Consider the following 23,745-nt stretch of genomic DNA (forward strand, 5'->3'; position numbering starts at 1 on the left):
CTCTGATTGGTCCATGTTTTTCGTTAATGACTCCTGAATAAAGCCGCGGAGAAGATTTTCGCGAAGGAAATAGTTGCTTCAAATGATCTCAGGAATGATTCCCTTCAAGGAGGTACAACATTTCTGGAACACCCTGTATAATTTAAAAAATTTCATGAAGTATTTATTTATGTGGACTGATGCAACGCTTGGCGAGTTGTTAGAAGTAGGAAATTTGTATGGAAGCATTTGTGAAATTGAGGGAAAATTCGAGTTTCTGTATTGCCGGAGCAGAGAGGAAGAGGGAGAGAGAGAGAGAGAAAGAGAAATAGAAATAAAACGCTGAAACGTAAAAGCGGGAGTTATCGATTGCAGTGGTACTTTACACGCACGTGCCTTGTCTTTTTCCAGCGGATTGAGCTTCCAAGATCTGATGGCCAGACAGGGCGCTATCGATTCCCCGCCGAAAACTCCTTTTATTATGGGATCCGAGTGCGCAGGTGACATCGAGCAGGTCGGCGAGGGCGTGGAGAACTTTAAAGTAAGTAAAACGTTCCCGGCTGCCATTCCACGGACGGAATTTCGTGAGCGAACCAGACGAGAGAGATCTCGTCCTCTTATTAACAGATAACTTTTGCCGACGTCTCTTCTCTGAAACACGCGACACTAACGAAAACACTCTTAGTCACATTCTCTAGTCACCGTCGATAGATAATTTCCGCTCAACGCCCGGCAACTTTTCCATTTAACCGTACCGGATAACTTTTAAGTAGATCGTTTTTGGTAACGGGGGAATCTGCTCCGAAGAACCATGCTCGGGAACAATGTCGCTTTAACCCTTTGCACTCCGAACTATTTCAATTTGGTTCCCAAAAATTCCCCCCTCATTTTCAGTGTTGTTCTATGTCGAAAGATAATTCCGGGAATGATTGTAATCTTAAGTCATTTCTTTTGCTAGTTGTATTTAAAGTACCTGAATACACGTATATTTATTCAACTATTATATTTATCTGACTAGACAACAATTTATAATAAAATATACTTAACTTCAAAAATGTCGAATCGCACACGACATGTAAGTTCTAATTTTAAAGAATATTTTGTATGAATTCTATTATTGTTAGGTACACATTTATCCAACTAAAACAATTACTATTAAGGCATTAAACGTTACGAACAGTTAAACTGTTTTATATCATATTTTATTCATTGAAAAAAAAATATTAAAAATCGTAATTAAAAATGGTTACTGCGAAAATTCCGTTTCTATTACGAATTTTCTGAGATCCGCTTCCGAGAAGATAGATCTTTTTTCTTCTGAGTAGACGGTAAGAGGTTGTAATTGAAAACAGTGGTTTCCGCTTCCTCAAAGAACGACGATAACGAAAGCTGCTTAGTGCTTGGGTTAATAATTCTGAAGACCCTTTGACGGTCTCTATGAATTCTTCACCGATGACTCGAGAGACCTCGTTATATACAGAGTGTCCCATTCAAATCAATTCCTCTGATCGTTTATGGATCGTATCGAAAAATATTGCAAACAAAGATTGAGTCGTTTCAAATGAAATTTTGTGACGCAAGTAGTTCGAATGTTACTTAAAATAAATTCAAACAATCGAATATTACCTAAAATACATTCAAACAATCGTACGTTTTTCGAGGAATATTTGAGGAGACTATTCGATAGGGAACACCCTGTACGAACAGCATTAGGTACATTCTGTTAAGTATTAAATATAGCGTCTGAATTTTTCTGTTTGACGTCACAGATGGTACTTGAATGATGGATCCGGCGAACACATTTCCTGTGCGAGCATAAACTAAAAAAAGAAATAGCTAGAATTCTTTCCTCTCGTAGGAAATGATGAATGATAGTGTGGTCGCCACGGGGCGACAAGTTATTAACAACAAAAAGAGTAATGATCGCAGTAACAACCACGTAGTCGTTCCGCAGATTGTCTTTAACAAGCACCGGGATTGGTAAATAATCGTCGAACATAATAATAATAGTTGAACAGTGAAAAATTTTATGTTAACTTTGTCCGACCACAATACTTCTAAATGCAAATTAATGTTCTACTCCTAATACGTATTTGCTGTGATAAAAATTTTTCCAGACATATGCAACGACCAGATGTTGTGTGTGAATATTCATTATGCTTTAAAAATAAGTATAATTAACAGAGGCACAGTAACTGGTACCCCGAAAGTAATCGGGTCCCTTGGTCTAGTATGTCATAATGTGGTATAATGTTTGTAAGGGTTAAAACGGACAGTTTGCCGTTGAAATGTTGCAAAATTCTCCACGCAACAACGCGCAAGCGTTTTGCGCGTCCGTAAACGTTAGACGTGTTCCGCTCGCTGACGAGACCGCGGGCAAAATCGATGGGAATGGGGCTGACTCGGTGCAATAACTATCGACGAGGCAGAGACAACGTTACAGGAGGAAAGAGAGCACCTCCACTTCGTCGCGATTTGCATCCATTATCATGTCAAACGGCTCCTCTCCTCGCGTCTCGTCTGGCCGCTCTTCATCTTCCGTGTTATGAGTGGAGGACGATACTTCCCCTGGAAATTTTCAATATTGATGAACGATAACCGTCCGGAGGGTTGCACACTTCACCTCAGAGTTTCCGTAAACAATTTTTATTAGCAGCCCGGAAATTTTAGTTCATTTTTAACGGAGCAGAAATTACGAAACGCATTTGCAGAAATCTCGATGCCTCTGATTCGAGGTTTGTACGATAATTAAATTGAAAAAGTCAAATTAGAAAAAGATTTAATTAAGATTACATTTAAATTAAATTTAAATTAAATTTAAATTAAATTAGAGTTAACATTTTGAGTGCCACGTCGGTCATATATCACCGACATAATTTATCACTAAACTTGAAAAACCATTTTTGCTACAATTTATTAATGAAACCAAATTTTATTGAGATCCACAGGGTGTGTGAATGTTACAATAACTGTTGATAAACTTTGTCTTTCCTATTATTAGCAAAATTACAAAATCCATGGGAAGCATAAAGCGTTGTGCACCAACTATAAAAATGTATATTGTGCCCTTTGCACCTTGAAATTGCCAACGAGAAGCAAATAAAAAGGCCGTTAAGTGCAGCAGAAAATGAGATGAAAGAAACTAGGGTAGTTTTGCACCACCCCGTTCATTCTTAGAAGAAACTTTAACCCCCTTGTACCATTTATTTTAGTATAATACATACAGTCCTTTAGTTACAATAATTAAAATATTCATGTAACGAGTCTTCCACTTCCAGGCCTGATTTTTTATCGTTTCAAGCTTTTGAAAAATCAGACGAAATTCTCAGGTACTCACAAAAATGTCTACAGTAACAATAAAAATTCGACGGAAAGTGACCGAAGAAATATGAATTTGCCTGGAACTTACCCGCGTAAATATGTAGATAAAATACAAGGTGATAAACAATTTGGAAAATTCAATAACACTGCTAAAATTTCCTTTTTTTCTAAGGAAGAATGGAGTGGAATTTGATTACAGAAGCAAGAAATAATCATACTTAGCACTGTCATTTACTAGTTTGAAATGCTCACGAGTCGGACACGTTGCGCGGCAAGGGGTTAATAAAAATCCAAACTACCCTTCTCACGGAAGACAGAGAGCCGAGGAAACACCGACGGACGAAGCTGGCAAATTTTCCGAGATCCGTCGACGCTTGCTTCATCCGCTAACAGAGAGGCTAGATCCTAGGAGCCACCCTCGGCGAGAGGAGATAATCCCATAAAAGAAGAAATAAACGGACGGAGCTGCAGAGAATTGAACGGCCGTTTCAGCGTACGAGCGCAACAATGCTAAGAACTCTTGGGAGGGGGAGGGGGGTTGTGTCCACCGAACGAGAGAGGAGGGAAAACTCGAATATTCCATCTCGTCGAGGTTCTTTGCAACCCCCAGCTGTCGGTCGTTTACACGTGCTGCTCGGGATATCTGACCCTTAAGGGGTTGTCACACTTCGGATATCCGGAAATGTGATCTGACGTCACCGATGTCTCCGACAAGGAAACTCACTCGACCCGAAAATAACGATTCTTGGGGAACTTGTGTACTTACTGCGCGAGATGGCCTCCCTTCGACGGAAAATCAGGGGTGGAATTAACCCTCCGATATGCTCTCTTTATGCTGACAAGGATAGGGGAAAGTTATAAATTTGTATACCGTTCGCTCTAGCACACGATTTTACTTGATTTACTTTTTGACTTGATTTTTGTAGTCGAATTGCTTTCCACCCTTGTGCGTTATCAACTTTCATACACGTCCATCAGGAACGGCTATACAAATGACTGTAGGATAATATTACGCTTTTGCAGATTAAATTGACACGAAAATACAATTGCATTTCACATCCATTTTATCGAATAATACACTTATATTTGAAAAGGAAATGCAATTTTAGTTCGTTTACAGTCTCGTAATTTAACCATTAGTTTCCTTCTGAAACGTTGTATGTTAGAAACTAAACAATGACGCAAGAACCTGTATCTTCTCGAATAATCTTCTCTTGTGTAACCAATTTTGAAATATTAGAGAGTCAGCGTACATAAATAATACAACACAAGCCACAATACAACGGAGTCGGTACAGTGCGCACAGACGTCGTTCCTGAAGCTTTCAAATGATAAATAAATGAAAAATAAAACATTGCAGCCTTTCTGTTCTCCAAGGCAGAATGAACTTAACGATTAATTTAAAAAATTGCGGATCAGTCGTAGAGCTACAGCTAAGAAAACAAGGGTTTGCTTTTGGGTAGAAGGGAGGACATAGGGGGATGAGAAGGAAAATAAAATCGAGCTCGGTACAATTTTACGGGACTTCTTTGACAAAGAGGGCTTTGAGAGAAAGAAGGAGCGCCGATGGCGGCTGTATTTCTTTTTCTGCGAGCGTGCGGCGACCCCTTAAAACGGTCCACCGCCCCTCACGACCTTCGCAGACCTTCGCGAGTCGCGAAAATGGACCAGCCCGAGGCGATTTCGCTTCGCAGAGACGTCACGCCGTTCTGGAAAAGCACCGTGGGACTCCACCCTCGTGGAAAGATTAGTGGGTGAAAAATTCAAGGCCGGGCTAAACGGGGAACTAGCGTGCCCGAGCCCCGTCGAACCTGTCCGGGAGTGGTTTCCCCGCTATTCGCAAATATGCCGGGGAAAACAGGCTCGAGGCACCCCCGATCCCTTTTCGTATGCTCCTAGATGACGTCCGAAGTGGGTTTTGCCTATCCGGGGGGATGATATCTGAGAGCGGCACAGGCTGTTTCGTAATTGATGACGGAGAAGGGAGACCGTTTCGGATGAGTCAATTCTGTGGAGCTCGTCTTGTTTGTCGATTTATTTGCGTCTCGAAGAATTAACCCTTAACGGACCAATGCTGCGTACATGGCGGCAAAAGTCAAATTTAAATCATCTTCTTGTCCTATTACTCTGAATATATATTAACCCTTAGCACTAGAATGGCGACTGTAAAGCGCCACTAAAAATTGCTGTATCATTATTCAAAATATTCTTCAAATTATTAAATTTGTTTGTATTCAATAAATTACTAAACACTTCAGTATCGTACGAGTAAATTGCACCATTTTTGTATGTATGACATGAAAAAAAAATTATATAGAAGGGAAATATTCTAGGTCGGAAGAAATGTTTCGTTTTGGAGTTAAAACAGCTTCGACTGCAAAGGGTTAATCAATTTTCACTAAAATATACATATTTTCCTTTCTATACTTGGTATAAAAATGCTGACTCCACAGTTTCTCTTCGTATGAAAAATAGCTTGGACCTGGTGGGGGAAGTAAACTTGAAATACTTCCGGACTGTTAAGGGTTAACTCTCCTACGACCTCTCCTGGAACCTGGGTCTATTGTGACCCAGAGCATGAAAAGTCCTCACTAAATTCCACAGTTTCTAGCGATTAAGTTAAATGTACAGCTGGTTGTATCGCCAAAAGTATGTTTCAAAAAATTGATGAAAGCAGTGAATAGTTTCAAACATTATCAATTATTGTAAAACTGGTCTAATCGTCCAGGGGTTAAATACGTGAACCTAATGTGCCTCCAATATGACGACACGTGTCCTCAAAAGATTAAGGATTTGAAAGATCCTGTTCGTTTAGTAGATTGATAAGGAAAATGTAGGGTGGAATGCGAGGAATGTACGGATTTCTCTGGCGGAGGAATCCGGCTCGGAACGGACTGGATCAATTAATGTACGTTCGGCTGTTTGCTTTTAGGTGGGCGATCGAGTGGTCGCGTTTCCTGATCACAAAGCGTGGGCGGAGCTCGTTGTCGTGCCGGCGACGTCCGTTTTCGCGTTGCCACCCGGTTTGAGCTACCTCGATGCAGCGGCGATCACTATGAACTACACCGTCGCTTACATCCTGCTGTTCAAGCTGGCCAACCTGACTCCCGGCAAGAGTCTTCTGCTGCACAGCGCTGGCGGGGGTGTGGTAAGTTACGCTCATCATTTTCGCACTAGAACGACGTGTCAACAAACATAGAATTAAAATAAAATTACAATAATATCAAAAATTAAAAATCGACCGCAGCGCAGTATCAACAAAATCGCTAAAAGTATCGATCCAATCCTCGCTGCTCGCTTGATCCACGAGTAACACGAAATCCTCCTCAAGCAACAAACGCGGGTGTTGCTTAATTGTCAAATTCGCGGGTGTAATCTGAAATTCGTATCGCGTTTTTTTGCTGCGGAAATAGAGCTAGACACGCGCGGAGGGTTTCTGCGATTGGACCGAAATATGTCGTACACGTGTACGGGGTGTTGTTACAGCTAACGTGAACTATCGTTGTCCCCATTTGGTGAGGATCATGGTTGCTTAACACCGCCGCTTTTCTTCCGATACTTCTCACGTTTCTGGAGATTATGGTGCCCCTTGCGGAGCCGTTTACTTTTCGTACAGGATGTCACGCTACGAACGGAAATGATGTTCGGAAGAAAGAATAGAATATTTTCCTGGGAAATTTCGATTTTTAAAATTCAAGTGTATATAAATATCGGACAGAAAATATTGAAACACTCCGTACATATTTTAATGTATACGTAATGACGGGGCAAGTTATTTTGAAAAATCTTTGTAGAAATTGATTAGGGAATAAGTCAAAAAAGTGTACAAGATTGAGTAAAAGTAGAAGTGCATTGAAGGTCAGGTTTTTTAAGTTTACAAGGTCTATTGTTTTACTGAATAGAGACGAGTGCCTCTTGCTACATAATTGTAGCACCTAACGACATATTAGCCTGGAGAGTCGAGGGACCACGAGGGGAGGTTTAGGTCAACAAAACGTTGTCATGACAGCGAGAAAGTGACACATTCAGTACGGTACGAAGCAGTCTCCATTAACGTCAGCTTTGATCAGTTGCCAGAGCCCCCTTTATAGATTAGTTTGCCGTTCAAGCCTGGTTAGAACATTGTTGAACTCCCAGAGGTCATTGTAAAACTCGTAAGAACGTTAAAGAAGAGAAGTAGTAATTAAAATCGTCTTTTAGTCAGGCTAAATTCCAACTTAAAGCTTCATTCAATTATTCAACTGACCAAGCGAAATCAGATTTTTCAAAGTCGATCGATCGAATGAACGTAGAAGCGTGCAGTATCAAAAAATGTATTTCAGCTGACGGTAGAATATTGCGTCGAATCATTTGCTGAAATTGACTCGACGGCATTTATTGTAAAATCCCGCAGCGCGCGCACGAATATGTTATTCCGTCGAGGTTGCACGCCAGCGAAAAGCGGAGAGAGAATTTTGTGCAAAAGGTCACGGCTCGCACTCTCTCGAAACCCTGAACAAAGAGAACTGCAACGTTCCCCGATCAGCCAACGGAAATACAAGAATGTCCCGCTAACCACATCATTTACCATTTCCTCGATGCCACCCTCCCACACCCATCCAGAGTCAACATACACTTCCATCACTCCCTAACTGGCTTCCGGCCGACGACACCTTAATTCTGAAACCTTCGCAGCAGTCAAAATGAACTGGCAGCCTTTTGTGCTTGGACCGACGTTTATTACATTCATATGAAGCGTAGGGGATTGAAACACGATAATGCAAGAGCGCTTTTAATACGATGAATGCCACGTCGAGCATGCGTGAGTGACACCGTTCTGTGAACAGGTTTAGAAACTAATTGAAGAGCCTGGCGCAAAAATTGAATAAATCCAGATTTGAAAAATTGTGAAGGGGAAAGCAGCCTAATTTGGACCACAGTTCGTATTGATTTTGTTGCCATCTTTTAGCGTGAAATTGTAATTTTTTATACCGCTTGCTTAAAGGTAAAAATGTCCCAACGTGGGAACTAAGAGAAATGATTTTGTCAAATATATTTTTCCATATTTCGGTCTCCTCGGCATTTACTGTGAATGCTTATCAGAATTATTTTATACTTTTACTTTTATTTTCATATCTGTAATAAAAATTTCTTTTCTGCAGTATGCCGTTAAATACTTACCAGAATTATTTTTCATTTTTTTTTTTGTGTTACTTAAGTGCTGCTTCTGAAAATATTTTTGTAATTTCAGTAGTTGTGAACGAAAAAATTAAGAGCCATTTCGAACATCTCAGTTTCAGTTCACTTGAATAAATTACTTTGAAGTCGTGGGCCATTTTGTTGTAATTCGACGATCAACGTACCAGCCAAGTTCGACCATTGGGCACGCAACGATTCTTCAATTTTCAAAGTTGTGTTTCAATTCGACTGTTCCAAGAGAAAATGGTTCCCGGGTTTCTCGCGGTGAAAGCTTCTCGTGTATGCATAGAAAACAAAGCGCACTCTTGGATTTAAATCAGTTCATGAATTTCAACACGAAAGTTTTTAGTCACTCTGCGAATCGATGGGAACAGATAGATGGAAATAGTTGATCAACAAATTTAAGTCGTTTCCAACTATTCTGTATGTAGATGACAGAGTTCATAAGTGTACGGTCTAGTTCATAGCCTACTATTATTAATAGACTGCGGATTTTATGCATTTATCACAAAAACGAGTAGATGAAATTTAGAACAGTAAAACAATTTAAATGTCCCGATGATCTCGTCTTATTATTAAATTTAGAAGCAAAGAATTTACAGGTGATTTTAGAGACGAAGATTTCTATTTTACACAGAGACCCGCAGTCCTAATCACCAAATTCGTTGCCTCCCATTTATGGAGTATTAAAGCAGTTTAACTCTTAGCCAGGCTTAGGGTAGATTCGTCTATCTGCTGACACTTTGTGGGACCCTTGCTTACTCCAGACAGCTTTAAATCCGAGTGAGAAGTGCCCGGCTTGATTAAGGGATAAGTAACTGCGAATAATTCTATTGATCCGCGAAAGGCGAGAAGAAAAAGTGCAAAGAATAGAATCAACGAAGATGAGACGATTTTAAGGTGAGGTAGAACTAAAGAAATTAGACGCAGTCTGCGATGAGCAATTCCAGTGGAGCAATACAATTTAAAATGGAGTGAAAGTAAAGAAACGCAAGGCGCATTTAATTCTGTTACGTCAAGTCCATTTCGCACTCTGGAGGCGAAAATTGAATAAAATAATTAGGAATAAATTTTTTTAAATTGGACCGAACGACTCGAATTTTTTATGGATGTTAGAAGGATTAATTCACTACGTGATACGTAACGCTTTTATATAACTATTGGTCGAAGGGAAAAGTAAAGTATGCTTGCGATATAAAAAAGTTTTAAAATGTATGTTACGCACAGGCACAAAGTTATTCAGGTCCCTGCGAGCCGGAAATGATTAAAGATTGTGCGACACTGCGATATAAATCACTAAAACGTTTAAAACATTCAGAATCGCAAAATTCACTAAATTGAAAAAGTTTTGCAACTTGCGATACCTATGGCTCTTTTGTGCGACAACTGTGCGGATTCTCGTAAATCCAGATCCGCATCGCGAAAGATGGTTTTCTCGCGAGTGCGTGTCCGAAAATTCTGCACGGGCTCGCGATTGTTAAGTTTCTCGGCAAAATCCGCGGAGAATGGTATCCGGGCACGCGCTTAGCTGCACGGTAAACAACGGTGTTGGATAGCAATAGTGTCTGGCCCGGAAGCCGGAGACGCGAAATCGAATTAAGCCGGTCCGTGTGAACGGAGCTTAAGGGCGCCGGTACACGTGACCCGGGGGTGGCGGTGACGTTCGGGGGTTGCATGGTGGGGGATATGGCGATGACTATGGTGGTGGTGCGGTCTCAGACGGGCGCGGCCCGTGACGGTGGTCGATGAGAGAACGAAGGGTTGCCAGGGCAACCCCCACACCCCCATGGCTCTCTCGTGCACACCGGCAGCATCCCCCCGTAGATTTTCGTCGTCTCAACTTCCAACTAGGGATGCTCGATTCCGATTCGATTCTTCAGAAGATCGATTCTTTCAAGGGGTGTTACACCTGTCGGACCGTGTCGAAAAATCAACCTTCTTCTGGGAATTTTTTTTATCCGCAATTGGCTGAGCGAAGTACCTCCACTTTTTTTTTTGATCATGTATATACAACTGTCGACTTTATTCTCTAATTCTTTTTTAACGATCGAACAAATTGTCCATAATTGTAATAATTTATATTTTCAGTGTAGGAAATATTCCCTTTAACGATAGGAGTAAATGCAATGATAAGTCTTGTCGTATACAGGGTGTCTCGGATATTACCACTTGGATTCACGTCATTGTTATTAATCGCAGCGAGAAATATTTTGACGGAGATTAAATGATTTCACGAGATGCGCATACTGGTGTTATTAGTTTTTTTTTTTTTTTGTAGGTAGACGCGTCAAGGGCTTATGAAGGACTGACTTTTTAAATGGTACCATATATTTTGTATGCACCAATCGATGCAGTTTTATATTCTCTGTAAAAATGTGTTAGCCCATGTACGTCGAAAAAGGATTAGTTTCGGAGATATTTTAACTTTAGTTATGTAACAGACTGCGGATTTTTCTGCAAAATAAAAATGCATCGACTACATTGAACCGGAGCCAAATGGAAGACTCGTTGTTTTTTTAATAATTTGAATAAGCTGGGATTTATACATTGAAGCTCTTAAATTCTCTTAATCTAAAATCCATTGTCTAGTAATAATCATTTACAAAAAATGTAATGTTCATTTAACAGATGTAATCGAGCGATACTTTACTATACACAACATTCGTTTATGATACTGTCCTGCATATCGAGCAATGCACTTTTATCGTTAGCCTCTGCGTAAACTTTATTCTTTATCCGATGTTTTTTCAGCTATATTTAAATTAAAATATCTGCCAAACTATTCATTTTCGACATCCATGGGTTCCTATTTTTTTTTAGAGAGAACAACTGCATCGATTGGTGCATACAAATTATACGTTTCTATTGAAAAAATCAAGGTTGACCTTGAACTCGCCGCCATGTGTCCCCTCGATACCGTATAACATCTGTAGAAATAATCGTTTTGTACAACGAAAAATTTAGAATTGATTCGAGGTGATCGAGTTAGGTGCCTCAACCTGTATAATTGATATTTATATAATTTCGTGGAAAGTTTTGAAGAGAAAGATAGGAAACACGTAGGACCGCAAGGGGTTAACCTATTCGACGATTATGATGAAATTTTCAATTTATTCCACCTATTTTATGTTATAACGGTCCAGTGTGCAACGCGGTACAGGACTGCGGGGGCGATGTAGTTAGCTTCGAGTGTAACCTGTTGAGCCGTATTGATCCCGACGCCTTCCCCTAACCCCTCAGCCGAGCCCGGATGCCTTCTTCTTCGCCTTCGACGACGTTCACAGAGAAAACCGAGGGATAGAGATAGAGAGATAGAGAGAGCGAAAGAGAGACAGAGAGAATCATCCCTTCCCGTTTGCAGCGAGCAACGGGATGACTCGCGGGGGTAACTTGTGTGCTCGTGGGGCAGTAACCTTGTCCGTCTCGGTACACTCGTAATTGCTCAACGCCAGAAACAGCCGGGCGTAGTCCGAGCGACTGATTTGTAATTTCTTCGGTAAATTCTAGGGGGTGCATTTTTCCGGGGGTGAAGGGGTCACCTAAGCGCAAACGAGCGAACTGTGTTTGATCGCGCGCGCCCCGAACCCTTCGGTGAGGAAGGGCGAACGCAGTCACGGCCCCGTGAAATCGCGAGTATTATGGCTCTCGGTTAATCGACCTCCGCGCGTTCGCTATCGCTGGCTAGTATCTGGATAAGTTAATCGCCATGTTTGGGACGGAGCTTGCCGAACACCACCCTCCGAAGATCCAATAAAATCGGCGAGACTCGGTATTGAAACCGTAACTGCATAGACGCAATTATGATTAGTCTTTTCACTCTTCTGCATCCTTCGGTCCTTGTGAAAATTAATTTCCTGCAATGTGTTACAGTATAAATTCATATCTGTACACCCTTGTGAAGAGGTAATGTCATCCTTACGCGGTTGAAGCAGCAGTCAATATATTAAATTCGAGGGTTGAATTTGGTGAATGCTATAGGAGGGTTGCGTACAATTTGGAAAATGCGATCCTTGGTCTTCCACTTTTTGTTGAAACATTTTTCAATTCCTTGTTGGTATATAAAATTATGTGTTGAAATTATGAACTGCGATGTTTCTCGTACGTCGTAGAAAATGTTGGGTGTTGGCACAAGGGTCAATCACCCTGCAGTATAAACTCAACGAGAACCACAAACAAAGTGAATGCTATAGAAGAGTTGCGTAGAATTTGGAAAATGCGATCCTTGGTCTTCCACTTTTTTGTTGAAACATTTTTCAATTCCTTGTTGGTATATAAAATTATGTGTTGAAATTATGAAGTGCGATGTTTCTCGTACGTCGTAGAAAATGTTGGGTGTTGGCACAAGGGTCAATCACCCTGCAGTATAAACTCAACGAGAAGCACAAACAACATGATCCTATAACAACAATGATCTGTACGGTACACTACTTTATCTTTTCTTTAAACATCGCCATTGTTTGATTAAACTGTTGAATCATCCCGCAGAACCTAGCCGAAATCCACGAAAAACATGATCCTGCGATAACAAGAACGAATATACTACCCAGTGTTCCCTTAAACACACAGACACGCCACAGTTATTGTACCTTTTCTTGAAGCATAATCACTGGTTAGGCAGGACTATTTAATCACGATAAACAGAAAATGAGCCCAGGAACACAAGCCATGTAATCCTACGATAATAGAAATTGCTATTATAATAGCGGCACAGTTGTTGAATCGTCTAGTAGGAAATCTACTGAAACTATAATCAACGCGACCCAACGATAACAGAGGCCGCAGTAACGTTTCAATATTCCCATATACACATTGTGTGTTTCTTACAACGTAGCTACTGTTTGATTTTCCCGCAGAACAAACCTTCCGAAACCTAATAATAATCATTATTATTAGGAATCTATTGTAGAAACATTGGGTACGGTTCAAGAGACCTAAATGAAAATAGATTGCACCAAACCGATATCTCCTCTGAAACAATTACGTTGACAGTCTCTAACCTTGACCCGGACAGTTTAATCGCCCTGTAGAACAGAACCGAAATCAACTTTTGATAGCAACCTTGGCTACATTTCAAGGAAACAGAAGGAAAATCAGTTGTATCCACCTAACCTCGTGCGATTGTGTTGATTGCCTTCATTCTTGACTCGGAAAGTTTAATCGCCCTGTAGAACAGAACGAAAATCAACTTTTGATAGCAACCTTGGCTACATTTCAAGGAAACGGGAGGAAAATCAGTTGTATCCACCTAACCTCGTGCGATTGTGTTGATTGTCTTCATTCTTGACCCGGACAGTTTAATCGCCCTGTAGAACAGAACCGAAATCAACTTTTGATAGCAACCTTGGCTACATTTCAAGGAAACAGAAGGAAAATCAGTTGTATCCACCTACCCTCGTGCGATGGTGTTGATTGTCTTCATTCTTGACCCGGACAGTTTAATCGCCCTGTAGAACAGAACGAAAATCAACTTTTGATAGCAACCTTGGCTACATTTCAAGGAAACGGGAGGAAAATCAGTTGTATCCACCTAACCTCGTGCGATTGTGTTGATTGTCTTCATTCTTGACCCGGACAGTTTAATCGCCCTGTAGAACAGAACGAAAATCAACTTTTGATAGCAACCTTGGCTACATTTCAAGGAAACGGGAGGAAAATCAGTTGTATCCACCTAACCTCGTGCGATGGTGTTGATTGTCTTCATTCTTGACCCGGACAGTTTAATCGCCCTGTAGAACAGAACCGAAATCAACTTTTGATAGCAACCTTGGCTACATTTCAAGGAAACAGAAGGAAAATCAGTTGTATCCACCTAACCTCGTGCGATGGTGTTGATTGTCTTCATTCTTGACCCGGACAGTTTAATCGCCCTGTAGAACAGATAAAAAATCAACTTTCGATAGCAACCATAACAACATTTCAAGGGAACAGGAGGAAAATCAGTTGCACCGGATCAATACCTGCGTACCCTTGCGCGATTACGTTTACTGTCCTTGACCTCATCTGTTCAATCGCCCTGTAGAACAGACCCACAAAATGAAACGATTCCGAGAACGTTGCGTTCCGTGGATGCTGAAAGAAACTCGGGTGCACTGAACCGCCGTCTCTCGTTATATAATGTGATTTACGGCGATTGTTTGATCAGCGTGGTAGAATGGACCGAAAATCGATGGGAACGAGCGGGTTGACGGCGAAAACGGAAACGCGCGGCGAGGTATCGCTTATTTAAACGGTTGTTCGGCGTCGCGCGCCCCTTCGATGGTTACGCCTCTCTCGGAATGGACTAGACAGAGGAGACAATTCGTTCCCGTGGAACAATATCGGCGTCGTCTCGGTGAAGGCTGCGGTCGGGCGCATGAAAACCGCACTTTTCTCCGCTGTCACGGTGTATATATCACCGGGGAGGGGTGGAGACACACGCCCGGGAGTCGGAGCACGTTCACCGGGAAAGCTAGGAAAAGCACTTGACTTGAAAAATTGCATTTCCTGATCACGTCGGACTTTTCCCACTTTCTTCGATCCCTCCCCCTTTCCCCCCACCAACCATCCGCGCCGACTCGTATTTTCCCTTTCACCGTGTACAGATGTGTACACTGCGCGCGCGCGACATCCACGGTAACTAACTATTTATACGTTGTATATGTGGACGCAGAATCCCCCGCATTACGTTAATCCGACTATCAGAATGCTTCCGTAAATCCGCGCCGTATTTCCTCGTTTCGTCGGAGCGGTTAGGGGACTCCCTAATATTCGGTGGTAGGTAATGAACACGCTGAATGATTCTTCCGGGGGGCTAGTGAGCGTCCTCCGTGACAAGAATCATCCGTATACTCCTGATAATTCTTGTTGTCGGCGTACCTACCACAAAATCAACCACTTGTTGACGAGAATCGTGTTAAATCTTTAATGCCGCCGAAATAAATTCATGGAAAAAATCACAGTAGTTCTTTCTGTACTGAACGAGCTTTGAAGCAACTTCGTTAACACTAGGTTTACGGAGCATTAAAAGTGTGTATTTTACATTACTTTATAAAAATAAGAAGAATGTGTCTATCCAAGTTTTCAGCCATTTTTTAAATAATATATACCTAAGGAAATAAGTTTGTCGAGTAATCCCACGTAGATGGATCTTCACAATCTCAATAATCGTAAATTAAAAATATTAGAACCCGTCATTTTGATGGGTCCCGTAAACCTAGTGTTAATCCTTTGAAAACGAAGATTTCTTTAAAATACTAAGAATAGTTTCCCCGGAGGGAATAATAGGAAAAATGTATACTGATATTTTGGCTGCAGAAGTTACACTCATGATGTCGTTACTATGTTCACATTCGTCCAGAAAGGGTTGAAATACTGTGAAATCAGCAAACTGAAAATTATTCAATTCATCTTTTCGAATTTATCTCGCAGTGCTGATTCAGTGGGGTTACAAATAGTATTACAGTTGGCACGTGTGTTGTTTAACCACATTTAACTACTATTTAGTCGTGGTGAAAGTAATGCTAGAAAATTGAATGGAAACAAAGAAAGAAATATTTATTGTACGCTTGTGTTTTCTCCAAAGGCATATCGACTCCAACAAAATAGAATTTCAAAGGACTCGATATAAAACGGGGTTAGTCAAATAGAAAGTTATTGTATTATTTTTGACTTCTTAAAATTATTAGTAGGGGAAATGCATGTTCATTTGACGGGTGTTTCTTTATTATTTTTATTTCGCAGAAAGATCAGAGATCTAGTGATAGCCAAAGCTGGGAGGAGAAAATGCTTAAAAATGTGACGAAAAACCGGGGGGTAGGGGAAATTTAAATGACCAGGTCATCGAAATTCGCTGATTCTGTTGACGGGACCGGGCTCTCGTATCCATCATAATTTCGAACGATCCGAGAATTATGCAAGAACGTGTTTCCCAGATAGCGGATCCATCGACCGGGCCCTTTTATGACGCACAATTTAGAGCGGCTTCTTAACATTCTGGCCGTGGCTCTGCTCTCTTTCCCTTCTCGCGCTACCTCTTTCTTCTCCTCCACCTCCTCCTCTCGTTTTTTCCCCCTGAAATTCTTCTGGTTCTTCCCCGGTCGTCTTCCCTGGCCGGTGGCTCCTCTCCGGCCGCCTCCGGATTGGTCATGTTATTGGGTATCGAATTCTCTCTCGACAACGGACGAGAACGCAGACAGAAGAGAGCAGCGCAGCGCGGTCAGCTCTCGATTCCTGGAAATAATGAATGCTGCTTCTGTTGAAAATCTCCGGCCGTTTCGCTCAATTTTTACCCCACTTGAGGCGCGAGCGGTGAGCGTTCGGCTGCTTTATAACTCTCTCGTTCGAACCGGCCAGACGGAAAACAGTTGCCCTTGGTATATATGTATCTCTTCGACCCTTCATCTGACCGATCGAAGCCGCATAATTGATCCCCGTTCAGAAAAAATTATCGGGGAAGCACACACACGCCCGCGAACTATACTGCCTGGCTCTCGTCCCTGTTCGTAGCGGAAGTTCCACTAGCGCCGGACATTTAAGGTTTTTCTGAAATAAGTAGGGAAAAATACACTACTCTCACCTTCATCAAAAGCGTATTTAGAAAGCGACATTTTTAAAAAATTGAGATTTCTGATTTCCTCGAATTCACTAAATGATTGTTTAACATGATCATCCGCAGTCTAGTGATAGTCAACATTGGGACGAGAAAATGCTTAAAAATGCGACGACAAATCGGGGGGGGGTAGGGAGTAGGGGAAATTTTCTTCAGTTACAGTTCGTTCAATACATACCATCAGAGAAATGCGAGAACATTGTACAGGATCGAGTTTGTTAACAATACACGGTACGTAAGCTTCTGAATATCGGGTAGACTGCGGATCTTTGTAAAATAAAAATTTTCTTCATCTATTACAAGATACTGGAACGAAATAAAAATTTGTTTAGTCCTTCAATACTGTTCTTCTAATGTTTCTACTGCTTAAAATTACAACTACCACCGATTTGTCATACACGCATAAAATCCGCAGTCTATAGCTATGAATTGTAGCAACCCTCCACTGTTCAAGCAGCACGTTCACAAACTAAATTTTAGTAATGTCGCTTATTCAAATATTCGACCGATTCTGAAACGTCGTCGGGCTTCGATTGTGCAAGGAAAAAGGATTACGGTGAGAATCCAGCTCGGCGGTCGGCAGAAAAAGATTAAGCGTGTGCCGACCTTGGAAATCGAGGATCAAAAGGAGCACCGTTATCCCGAGCTCATCCCACCCGGATATTCATTTTGATTTTTTGTTTTAGGGTCAAGCGGTGGTCCAGCTGGCCAAGACAGTGAACGACGTGACTATTTTCGGTGTGTGCAGTAAATCCAAACACGAGTCCCTCAAAACGGCCGGCACCATCGACCACCTCCTCGAACGTGGTACGGATTACAGCAGCGAGGTCAGAAAGTACGTAACAAATTCTCGAAATCCGCTTTGTCGTCGGATGATGGACACTGGACAATGTCCGAGGATCTATGAGTAGGATATTTATTTGGATTTTATTCGCAGGATCTCTCCGGAGGGCGTGGATATAGTTCTCGATTGTCTGTGCGGCGAAGAATGCAACAAGGGCTACGCGCTGCTGAAGCCCATGGGGAAATACATCCTTTATGGGTCCAGCAACGTGGTCACCGGAGAAATGAAGAGCTTCTTCTCGGCGGCGCGATCAGTACGTGATCTAATCGAATCCCTATCCCTGTTAACTTTTTCTTCGTCACCTCTTCTGGATGTCTGTCTAATTAGAAATTGATTTGTGATGCCTGCCGGATCTCTGTCATACAGAAATATTAAGAACTCTATTGGGCTCCGAGTAGAACAATAAAATTCACTGAATGTTGACCTTATTGAATGTTGAAAAATACTTAATGTTGAAATAACTTAAATACGGCTACTGTTTCTTGCGATTGGTGCAGCCATTTTTCATTTTGCATGAAGATCCGCGGTCTAATTACGAGTAATTATTAACGGTGCTCGTTTTGCAGTGGTGGCAAGTGGACAAAGTCTCACCGATAAAGCTGTTCGAGGAGAACAAAACGTTGTCCGGGCTGAACCTCCGTCATCTGATGTACAAACACGGCAGCCAAGAGTTCGTGCGGCAATCGGTGGAGCAAGTGTTCACCATGTGGGGCGAGGGTAAGATTAAGCCGGTAATAGATTCGACGTGGGCATTGGAGGATGTGCCGGAAGCCATGCAGAAGATGCACGACCGCAAGAACATCGGCAAGATCGTGCTGGACCCGAGTCTCGAGCCGAAACCGAAACCGGCAACGCCAGCCAAGGGAAAAGCGAAAGATAAGAAAACGGCCAATCACGACGAGAAGAAAGCATCCAGCGTGGAGTCGGAGGAAGGAGAAAAGAAGAAGGAGCCTGAATTGACAAACGGAACATCCGAAGACAAATCTGATAGCGGTAAATACTAGACAAAATTACGTTTCCGTACCGCGCGGCTCTGTACCCTAAACGCAATCAACGCATTCAGGAAGCAAAGTAACTTGTAATACCAACCTGTGGACCTTTGTACAAAGTTTATCTCAGAGAAAAATTCCCCCCATCTATTAAAAAATTTGTTAACACTTCATCTACCGAAAGACTATTAACGCTTTACCTATTGGAATCCAAATAATAGGATTTTCAGTAGCTATACTGTACCGAAAGGAAGCTTAGAAATTTTCTTTTACATTATAATCTGGAAGGAAATTCTTAGATGACGTTACTGGAAGTAACTTGTAGGTTCAAAATTGATGTTGTTGTTGCTGTTCAAGAAACTAAAAACCCTTAGCCATGGAGCATAGATTTTGCCGATACATAAAGTGTCAGGAGGACAATAACCAAATCATACATTCAAATACTATTAATTTTTCTTGTGCAGCATAAATACAGAAAAATCTAATAGTATGAAATCCACAACGAAGAGTTATGCCACTCGCATAGTGCTCTGAATGCGTTGAGGTTTATTCGGTGTATTTTGTATCATGTTCTCGATTGAATATTGTTTCTATTTTGTTTTTAGATTCGAAAGAAAAAGAATCGAGCTGAATTAGCGGCACTAACTAATTCTATCACGCGTATATATATACATATAAATATATATATATATATATAAGAAAAAGCAAAACTGATATCCCATGAAGATCAAGAATTTCCAGATAAATATTACTTCATTATTAAGCGGTCAACTACAGCTTTGTTGCTGCACGAAGAAACTGAATATTTGATCCAACAATTGATTCAGCAGCAATCTCCGCAGAATCGTACGCAGATGATTGAACTTTGAACTTCTTCATAACATAAAGAAAGACAACAGAAGAATCGAGCTTCAAGAATTTGCCTAGTTTCATCGAAGATGTCTAGCTCGGTTGTTTCGAGCCGGTAAAACAGGCTCGCCTCGCCGGGAAAATCATCTGCATGACTCTGTTCTCCCTTATTTCGTCTGTTTTTGCGCTGAAAGAGCTCGAGAGAGAGAGAGAGAGAGAGAGAGAGAGAATCGCGAGCGAGAAAGTGGTGCATAGGAGAAAAGAAAGAAAATTTACAAAAAAAAAGAAAAGAAAGAAAGAAGAAGAAAAAAGTAACAATCATATTTACCCTCTACGATCAATAGAGGGAGACAAACGACAACCAAATACAAATATCAATTTCGACGCGGTCCACAGTAGTTTGCAGATTATAAAAGAACTATTATTTTTATTTTCACACACTGACCAAAATGATAAATTGATTTTCACGTAAGAATAAAATAAATTGTTGGACGCCCGGACTCGTTGGACCGGCCTTAGACAAAACTGATAGTTGCTCTCTTTTATCGTACGTGTCTTTTGAATGCCTTTTTTTCTATCTACACTCGCGACTGTGTTCGTATTTATCGGGAACCATTTACGGAAAATCGCAATGTTCAACGAGAGACCGCCCAACGATTCTGCGGTGGCCAACAAATCGCTACTTTATCTACTCGCATCGACTACTATTCTACTGCGATACATATATATCCAGCAACATTTTACACTACTATAATAGTACCATTTATTGTAATTTAATAGAGTATGGTAATCTAATTGAGCTTCGACGGTGGGCATCGCGTTAACACGAGAACAGAGGAAAAGCCCACCCCGAAAGCCGAAAAGTAAAAGCGACTGTGTGTTACTTTCTTTTTTTTTTTAACGTACGCCTACTTTTTACGAAGAATGTTTTTACTATGATATTTTATTATCCGTATATTGTCGCGATGGTTTTATAGCTTGAAAGTTTTAACCGATAGCCAAGTATGAGAATTCACAGTGTTGGTGGAAGCATACTCATTCTTGAACTTTGTAGAATCGATGTCCCTAACTGCCTGTCTCGGTCTACCACAACAGGCGCGGACATTTCAAAAATGAAAATGTTGATAACTTTTGCAACGATTTACCAACGATTACACGCGTCTATTACGATGACTTCATTCTTTTCTCGATTCCTAGCATCTGAAAGATAGACCTAGTTTTTAGCACGGCATTGTTTTCACTCCACGTCCAATTCCATTTTCAAAGTCATCGCAGAACGAAACATCTCCGTTTTTTTAATTTTGTAACAAGCATTTCTAACGAAGAAACAAAACAACAATTTATCTGAGTTTCCGTGAAGTCGAATATCTGTATTTTTAAACGTACGTACATGTGATGCCATTTTGTAGACGACTTTTTTAACATATGATCTATTGACGAGTGGGGATTTGAACGATTGCATGTGAGGTTACAAGTTAGCGCAATTGGTTTGTTGAATCGGAACGAACGGATGTTCGAATGGTGTTGAAAGAGATAATGATTAAACGTCTCGTTGTCTCGTCGAGGGACGCTGAGAATACTCGAGATTATTAACGTCGAACGACAGAAATATTAAGAGAGAGAAAGAAAAAAAAATGGAAGACGACGATGAAACGAATTGAAAAATAGCTCCGAGAAAGAGCGCGTTGATGCAGAGTGAAATGCATATCTCTCCGAAACGGTTGGAACAATTTTTATGTAGCTCGATTCTGTTAGAATTTGATACTAGCTCTGTATTACCGATAATATCTATATTATAATAAAAGATCACTATTAAACAAGAGAAGTTGCTGACGAGTGGGGAGGGGAGGGGAGGGGGGGAGCTATACATATTATATATATAAATATAAATAAATGAGTAAATAATTAAAGTAAGCCGATGACGCGCGCTCTTCCGCGGCTCGTTGTCGTCGACGCGACGAAAAAATGATGTAAGAACTATAAGAATTATTGACTATTAACTATTACTACTGCCGTATCGAATCTCTCAGTCCAATCGGGTGCCGCGAGCACCCGTACATTCACGAAGAACGTATAATATATCAGTCTGCGTAAACGAGAACGATGAGTAGACGAGGAAAGAAAACAAAGGTGGAAATAGATAAAAGCTCGCGGAGAGAAATGGTTGAATGTGGATCTGCATATTTTAAGACATCTTTTGAACACTTGTATGTGAGAGAGTGAGAGATAGAGAGAACGAGAGAGAGAGAGAAAGAGAGAGAGAGAATACTGATTTGAGAATAGAGAGTTGATTTCAACATGACGGTAATATCCTTCACTCGAGAGAACATGGTACACACTTTAATTCACATACGTGCGACGATACACATCATACTGTATATTTTATGTAAGGCTTTAAATGTTTCATCAAATAACTCTATTATATTATAATATATCTATATATTTGTATCGATCGTTTTCCCTATCCTGATCATTCGTTTAGGTCCGGAAGTATTTGTAGCGTGTCTGTAATTAATACCCGGTGCCCGAAGTAGCTTTGTAATACTTTTTGAACCAGTCTTGATCGCCAGTGGAGTCGTTACCATTTACAATTATATTTCTCATATTGAAGCACAAACCCCAGAGCGTTCATGCTGTTATTGATTCAATTCTTGAAAATGAATGGTTCTAGGAAGCGGAAGAGCTTTTAGCACAGTCCTTTTTCGATTCTGCCAGTCGTTTGGAAGAAACGTTATAACACTGTGGACATTCTGCACAAGCAATTTAACAAGATCTACTTTTGATAAATCAAATAATGTAACCTATCTTTACTTACATTATGATGTTGCTAATAACCTAGCAGTTGATGCGACATAAAACCATGAAATAAAAAAAAATTTAAAAGATTGTCTGGTGTTCTCTACACCTTGTTCATGAAAATGGATAATGAGCCTGCGAACAAGACTGTTTTGAAACTTCGTGTAATCGCTAGGCCTAGCAAGTCATTACAAGTGTAATTCAATTATCCTATTCGAAAATTCAACGGACTGGGTCTTAATTATAGACTTCCTTTCGAATCTCTGCCCCTTAGTCTGGTCCGGAATCATCCCTGCACCATTTATTGTACCGACCACCATATATCTCTGTAGAACTTTACAACTTGTTCTCTGTCCTTGAAAACCAAGAAGGCTGAAGCAGTTCAGTACTTATTTGAGGGACACAATCCAACCGGGATAAAGCAATAGAGTTCCAGAGATTAGTTGATTCGCTTACAACAGAACTCTTCATACGTCTAGCTCAGAAATGTGTATTAAAAATGAATGATTTCATTTACAATTCTGCTTACACCATTTTTTCCACTATCTGCTTTAATGTGTCTTTTACAACGAAAATGAAGCAATTCCGATCAAAACTGCCATGAATTACCATTCGCGTATGCGTCGTTAAATCAATTTATACTTTAAAATTAATAACACATTTCTGTGCTCTCCAGTGAATCGCATCAGTTCAGATAAAATCTAACAAAGGATGTACCGATAATAGGACCAATCAAATCATTCCGCTTTCTTTTTTTTTCAACTTTTCTAAAAAAATCTTTGCGTTTTTTCGTTCGTCGAGACCTGCATCGTGGGAGAACAGGACGTACAGTTTGACAACGTGATACATCATATAATTATGTGTAAAATTGTAAAATTCGTCTCGGAGGTCCGGGCGAAAGGCCACCTGTTTTCTTTAGCCACGAAAAAATACTCCTGGGGCCCTCGAAGGGTGCTCGTGAAGGAAAACAAAAACATTTTTCGCCCGCTCTCCGGAAGCTCGATATATAGATTGTATTTTTGGCTTATTATTGTAAGACTGACTATGTTGCTATATTAAAGATTGCTTCGAAAATAACATTGCCTGTTCACAACTACCTAAATCTTCCAGAGCTCCACCCCCCTTCCCCATCAAATAATTTCTTAATTTCTTTTATGTAAATTCAGAAAATCTGTTAACACCCCAAGAATGAGAATTAAACG

General features: G+C 40.8%; 1 protein-coding gene across 1 annotated transcript in view; it reads left to right on the plus strand.

Moving 5' to 3' along the window:
• LOC143353440 (synaptic vesicle membrane protein VAT-1 homolog-like) overlaps positions 1–23,620 on the plus strand; it is a 54,913-nt gene extending 31,293 nt beyond the window's left edge. Inside the window, exons 2-7 of the mRNA XM_076786781.1 lie at positions 391–520; positions 6,233–6,448; positions 17,752–17,900; positions 18,003–18,162; positions 18,476–18,902; positions 19,504–23,620. Of these exons, the coding sequence (XP_076642896.1) occupies positions 391–520; positions 6,233–6,448; positions 17,752–17,900; positions 18,003–18,162; positions 18,476–18,902; positions 19,504–19,529 (1,108 nt within the window). The 3' untranslated portion in view covers positions 19,530–23,620. The remainder of the gene's footprint in view (positions 1–390; positions 521–6,232; positions 6,449–17,751; positions 17,901–18,002; positions 18,163–18,475; positions 18,903–19,503) is intronic.
• Positions 23,621–23,745: the final 125 nt, after the last annotated feature.

Source organism: Halictus rubicundus, chromosome 4, assembly GCF_050948215.1.
Source record: "Halictus rubicundus isolate RS-2024b chromosome 4, iyHalRubi1_principal, whole genome shotgun sequence".
Classification (NCBI taxonomy): Eukaryota; Metazoa; Arthropoda; class Insecta; order Hymenoptera; family Halictidae; genus Halictus; species Halictus rubicundus.